Here is a 6309-nt window from a genome sequence, read left to right on the forward strand (position 1 = left end):
GATGGATTCATTTCGATTGGTTGTTCTGGGCACGTGTGTTAATGTGTTTGAATATCAATGTGATTTGCTCGTGCAAAGAAAAAAAAATGTGTGCATTAGAAGCGAGCGTCTTCACAGTCGTACCACGCGGAAGTGCATTCTCCTTTTTTTTTTTTTTTTCTTCTCATCACACGGGGAATCAGGCTTTTTCCGTGATGTTGCGGCGCCGTGCGACAGCTTCCACGCAGGCGGAAAGCTCCTCCGGTACCTGCAACGAGGGGTCACGAACAAGTAGAAACATACGGCGTACATCCGCATCCGGGATCTCACTGTTGCTCTTTCCATCACAACTTTTCCTCAGCCGGTGCAGTTCTTTTTGCCACGCTCGCATGATGCGTCCGTAGAAGTAATAAATGGTGTCCTGCCGGCACAAACCCAGGCGTAGACAGAGGTCGAACAGTTCATAGTCAATGGGCGGAATAACGGGCATGTGAGAAGAAGTATTGGGGTAACGCGCAAGTGCCCTGGCGCTGATAAGCTGACCATGCTCCCTTTCTACTTGTTGAAGAACAGGGGCCTCATGTCTACCCTTCACAGACGGCACAAGATGCGACGGCACGTCTTCATGCTCCTCTGCAAGTTTCGGAGAGCGAAGTAACATCACGGAATGCCTGCCCGTTGTGTTGGGCCGTGAGGGATGAATTGGACCCCTCGTCTCTCCCACAGGGGTGGCAGGAGAACAAAAAGAAGGTGAAGCGGCTGCAAATGTAGAGACGAGAGCATGATCGTCTCCTGTTTTTCCCTCAGCTCCCATTTCCCGCCGTGGAACATCGTCATTGTTTCCGTCCCCCACGACACTGCTGTTTTGGTGTCGAATGTGGTAGGCGATGTGTTCTTCCAGCGGCATTACGTAATTCGTGTACAGACGGGCTTTTTCTCGCAACTCCTCCTTTAGGCCGTCTGAAAGCTCCAACGTGATGATCACTTCCATGCCCTCTTCATTCCCCTCATGAACGCTTTTATTTTCCCCCCCCAACGCCCCGGCTGCAGTGGCGCGTTGCTGGCGGCACTCTTGCAGGGCTGTCTCGACGCTGTCACGAATTAAATACCGCGTCGTTTCCAGTACGTAGCGGGGGCGATTATTATGATCATCACCATCAGCGGCAAAGGCAGCATCGCGTCGGTCTGCACCTGCTGGCTGCGCCAAGTGTTGCCGCCGTCTTGTTCCGCCTGTTTTATCGCACCGCGGAAACGGGTCCAGGTGGGAGTAGGACTGCACGGCGAATGTGACCGTCGGGGAGTCCAACTCGCCATCGGGGAAGAAGCGGGCAATGTTGTGCACGGCTCTCTTCTCATCCACTCCGCTCCTTCCACCACCCTCCACTGCCGCCAGTTGGCGTTGCCGTAATTCCTGAAACGACCGCGAGTTTGTCACTGCGGGTTCGATAGGAGAAATGAACGCCACGTCAATGGGCTGTGTGATGGCTCCGCTCCAGAAACTCACGCCCTGCGCGGCGGAATCAACGTCCATGACAAACAACATCCCCGGGAAAGGGGCCGTGACAGCCGCAGCATTGGTGCCACACGGAGGAGTACGCATTGCACCATTCGTACTTTTTGATGGTGCAGTAACCACCCCGAATGGATCCTCTTCCTCCTCCTGCATTTCCCTCGCGTATCGACAATTCTCATTTTCCTTTTTAGCCTCCTGTTTACTATCAGAGGCATCCATCAGGGTGCTGGACAGCCGCAATTCACTCATTGAGAGTCCACGCTGCACCTCCCAGGGGAGAACCGCCGTCCAAAGCTGCAGAGGAACACGTCGCGTGTATGCACCTCCTGCCGCGACCCGCAGTGAAGGGTGAAGAGAAACACCCTGCGGCGGGGACGCCGTGGAGTTGCGTGATGGATGCACCGTCACACACAATGCCGCGGGATGTGTGGTCTTTTTCTGCAGCTCTAATTTCTCCGTGTAGTGGTGCCAGTCGCGAAGTACCCGTCTGAGAGCGTTCATTTCCCTTGACACGGGAAGCGTAATGTGGCTCCTGGCAATCTCGAACACGGACCTCATCGTCCCCACGCTGGAATGAAAATGGAGTGTGTTGCTTCTCTTCTACTCTCTGTTCCCATCACGTCATAATCCCATGAAGACAAACGGATAAACAGAAACGAAAACAACAAAAAACAGCGGAGAAAATTATAAACCGATAAAATAACCCCCCCCCCCCCCACACACACAAAAAAAAAAAAAAAAAAAGGGGCTGACCGTATGTAAGTTGCACACAGCAAATATCTGCCCCTCTTCCTTTGCCCCTATCACGACAAATTTCTCAACTTTCTCAAGATTGCGGATACCGGCGCCGCTGTTGCTGTTCCACCGTTCAGTTTTGTTTTAATATTCGCTAAAATTTTCATTTCGCTATTTCTTTTTCTTTTCCTCCCCCCCCTTTCATGTTTCGTCCACTTCTGTTTACAATAAAGTTCTCTTTGCCTCATTTTTTTTTTTTCGTTTGTGTGTGTGTGTGTGAGCCATGCAGGCGGGGTGGGGTTGTTTTTGGCAGCGGGGAGTGATTGCGCCTTTTTGCTGCAGTCATCCAAGTGATTGATGAAGCCAATTCGTACCACACACACACACACAATTATTTGTAGAGAAAGACAAAAACAAAAACAAACAAACAAACAAAGATATAAACAAAAACAATATGAATGATCACAGGATATATCTTTTATGTCTTTATAATATATATATATATATATATATATATATATATATAAACGTATGGATGCACTTCTTTCTTTTTTTTTCACTTTAGCTAGATGGAAATTTGGAATTTACCCCCTTCACAGCTTTGATATGCTGTGACTGCCACTCTCCCGCAGACCGGATCCGGTCATGCGAACAAAGCGGGCATTCTGTTGCATCTCCTTGATGCACGTTGCGCCACAGTACGACATGCCCGATCGGAGACCACCAACGAGCTGCCGCACGATGGGGGCCAGCGGACCCTTGCAGGGCACACTGCCCTCCACCCCTTCTGGCACCATCTCGGCAAAGACATCCTCATCCAGCGATTGCTCGCGCTCTGCCTTGCTGAGATTGGCACCAAACCCCGCCATGCCGCGGATGACTTTTACTTTTTTTCCATCCTTCACCAGCACGCGGCCAGGGGCTTCTTCTGTGCCGGCAAGAATATTCCCAACCATGACGGTGTCGGCCCCCGCGGCGATGGCTTTGCAGATATCACCCGCCATCTTTATCCCACCGTCCGCAATGCATGGAACGCCGTGTTTACGTGCCACACGCGTGCATTCCATCACGGCACTGAGCTGCGGCACACCGGAGCCCGCGACAAGACGGGTGGTGCAAATACTGCCAGGTCCCACACCAATCTTCAAACCATCGGCCCCAGCAAGTATGAGCTCCGCCGCCGCCTCGCCTGTCGCAATATTTCCCGCCACGATGTCAACTTTATTTGTCCTAGGATCCGTCTTGAGTTTTTTTATCATGTCGATGCATATGCTGCTGTGGCCATGGGCAATGTCCACCACGAGCACGTCCGCGCCAGCTTCCACCAGCTTTGCGGCGCGCGTAATATCTTCCTTCTTTACACCTACGGCTGCACCGACGAGAAGACGGCCGCGGGCATCGAGCGAGGCGTACTTTTTCCCCGTGAGTTTCAAAACATCGGAGAGGGTTACCAGGTAAATAAGCGCATTGTCCTTTCCAAGAATCGGAATATTGAATGTGCGGTGTTCCCGCATCATTTCCCGCGCTTCCTCCAACGTGATGGCCGTGTTTGTTGACACCACCAGCCGCTCAAGCGGGGTCATAAGCTTCGAAACCGGCTCATTCGCATCCGCAAAGTGCAAGTCATTCTTTGAAACGATACCGAGCAGTTTTCTTGTGGAGAAGTCCTCGACGACCATGAGACAACTGACACCGCCTTTCCGCCCCTTCCACTGCAGACCCTGGAGAGCCTCCTCCTGCGTTTGATGCGCCATGATCATGCGAGGATTCTCAATCAGGAAGGACTGTGCACGCTTCACCTTTGACAGCATCTCGCACTGCTCCCGAATGCTGCAAAAGCGATGCAGTATGCCAATGCCTCCCTCACGTGCCATTGCGATCGCCGTCTGGTGCTCACACACCGTGTCCATGTTGCTTGCCACAATGGGTATATGCAGCTTTATATTGCGCGAAAGGCGGGTTGTGGTGCTCACATCTTTGCGGGAACGCACAGGACTTTTTTGTGGAACGAGCAGGACGTCATCATAAGTAAGCGCCACCGGGATGGACCCCACGCCGCTGACGGACATTCTTGAAAAAAAAAAAAAAAAAAAAAAGCAAAAACCAAAGAGTCACTCTTACCCACCAGCACACATAAACAGAAAAAAAAAAAAAGAAAAAAAGAGAGAGAGAGAAATGAAAAAGGAAATTAATGCCAAACACATGCAGAAAGAGGCAGCAGCAGCAGCAGCAGCAGCCGGTACTGAGGCATAAAAAGGGGGAGGCCACACCTTCCATGCAGTGAGAAAAAGAAAAAAAAAAAGAAACCGAAAGGAACAAAGGAGGCAAAAAACCCTCAGCAATACATATACATGCACACACTAAAATTGACAGGAAACACAAACACAGAAAAAAAAAAAAAACAAAAAACAAACAAACAAACAAACAAAAAACTGATTATATTTCTTTCTTTCACACACACACACACACACACACACACACACACATACTCTCTTTCTTTCATTTATATTTCTCTTTGCTTTCGATCGTCCCTTTCCTCAGTTTTTTTTTTTTGTTTCGTCATGCTATAATGCACGTGTTGCAAAACTTTCTTTTCTTCTTCCTTATTACCCCCTCCCATCCTTCCCTTTTCTTTTTTCCTTTTGTTCCTTCTTTTTTTTTTGTTGCTCTTTCGTATGAATTGTCGCAACTACTGACATGACTACAATCCAAGCATAAAACTGCTGTCCAGTTTAGACCAGACACACACACACACACACACACAGACACAAAATACAAGAGAAAAGACTAAAAATTTGCTTCATATGCACAGAAGTCATATAAAGGTGCCCATGTATATATATATATATATAATATATACATATACATATAAACACACACACACAGACGGATATGCATACTCGTTGTAGCGAAAAAAAAAAAAAAAAAAAAAAGAAGAGAGTAGCAATAAACCGCATATATACATATATAATATGTATATTATATATACATGTATACATCCGTCTATCCGTGCCCATATGTGTCATTCGTAAGGATCCGGGCAAGAAACAAAAACAAGAAAAACAAAATGACTTTGTGGGTTATCAATACCGTTGGAAAAAAAAAAAAGAGGAAGAAAGAGGCCTCCATCCCCACTCCCCCTTTTCCTCTCCTTCTTTCCTTTTTCTCTCTTACTGGAAGTTTCAGTACTCGCCACGCCGCACGTTGGCCACCTCACCGAGGGCAAAGAGGTCCTTCTTGCGCCGCTGCTCCTCCTTTGCACGCTCCAATGCAGTTTGAATCTTTTCCTTCTTCTCGTACACTTCCGCTTCCTCCTCCGTCTGCCCCATGCGCCGCAGCAGCCGCATCAACTCAACCTTCTGCTCCTCGATGGTGTTGCGCAGGTCCTCACACTCGCAGACCTTGCAGTCGTATTCCTCCTTCAGGCGGTCAACCTCGTTCTCTATCTTCTTAATCTTCTTTCGGAGCTTCTTGGACTTCTCCTCCTGCTTCGTGACGTCGTCGTGGTGGTCCTGTGCGTACTCCTCAAGCCGCTGATTCAACACACTCTGAAATTTCTCGTCACGCTCCTGGAGCTTCTGCCGGTATATTTCCTCCGTCCGCTCAGCTCTCGCGTTGACCTCCCGCAACTTCTGCTGAAGGTACTCGCACTTCTCGTTGCTCTTCACAATAAGCGCCTTTTGCTTCTCAAGAAGGCCGCGCATCTGATCGAGCTGGTCTGTGCGTTCCTTCAACCGTGCCGTCAGATCGGCTATCTTCTCCGTGCTGCCATGTGCATTTGCCAACTGCCGCTCGTAGTCACTCACCATCTCATTCATTTTCCCCTCCAAATCCACGTAGCGGCGTTCACTTTCCGCTACTTCCTGTCGTAGAGCCTTCAGTTCCACTTGCTGCGCCTCCTTGGACTGCACAAGTTTTTCACACTTGACGCGCTCCTCCTCCAAGTCACTGCGGAGGCTTTCAATCTCCTTCTGGGCTGCTTCACTGACAGCACCCCCACCAGAGGTATTTTTATTCAATAACGCCAGCACTGCCTTTCCATCCCCGCTATTCTCGTCTAGTTTCATGGCCGCTCAATAGCT

General features: G+C 49.4%; 2 protein-coding genes and 1 pseudogene across 2 annotated transcripts, besides 15 other annotated features; all 3 read right to left on the reverse strand.

Annotated features, from left to right (window-relative positions):
- Positions 1 to 4157: part of a sequence feature (heterozygous, Esmeraldo-like haplotype) that runs on past the window's edge.
- Positions 179 to 2050, reverse strand: Tc00.1047053506519.120 (hypothetical protein, conserved; the record flags this gene model as incomplete). The annotated part of the gene is made up of 1 exon (XM_808014.1): positions 179 to 2050. The coding sequence occupies one exon, from the start codon at positions 2048 to 2050 to the stop codon at positions 179 to 181; it is 1872 nt and encodes a 623-aa protein (XP_813107.1).
- Positions 2631 to 2680: a microsatellite.
- Positions 2719 to 2753: a microsatellite.
- Tc00.1047053506519.130 (inosine-5'-monophosphate dehydrogenase, putative) lies at positions 2821 to 4296 on the reverse strand (the record flags this gene model as incomplete). Its single annotated transcript, XM_808015.1, has 1 exon — positions 2821 to 4296. The coding sequence occupies one exon, from the start codon at positions 4294 to 4296 to the stop codon at positions 2821 to 2823; it is 1476 nt and encodes a 491-aa protein (XP_813108.1).
- Positions 4158 to 4889: a sequence feature (areas merged during assembly that could not be assigned to a particular haplotype. This can correspond to areas where the two haplotypes were merged or to regions with more than two copies in the genome that were merged during assembly.).
- Positions 4302 to 4330: a microsatellite.
- Positions 4369 to 4415: a sequence feature (A-rich).
- Positions 4442 to 4464: a microsatellite.
- Positions 4619 to 4656: a microsatellite.
- Positions 4669 to 4679: a microsatellite.
- Positions 4680 to 4716: a microsatellite.
- Positions 4890 to 6309: a sequence feature (heterozygous, Esmeraldo-like haplotype).
- Positions 4969 to 4997: a microsatellite.
- Positions 5059 to 5098: a microsatellite.
- Positions 5139 to 5163: a microsatellite.
- Positions 5183 to 5226: a microsatellite.
- Tc00.1047053506519.140 lies at positions 5410 to 6309 on the reverse strand (annotated as a pseudogene).

This window comes from Trypanosoma cruzi, genomic scaffold (genome assembly GCF_000209065.1).
Source record: "Trypanosoma cruzi strain CL Brener 1047053516589 genomic scaffold, whole genome shotgun sequence".
NCBI lineage: Eukaryota > Euglenozoa > Kinetoplastea > Trypanosomatida > Trypanosomatidae > Trypanosoma > Trypanosoma cruzi.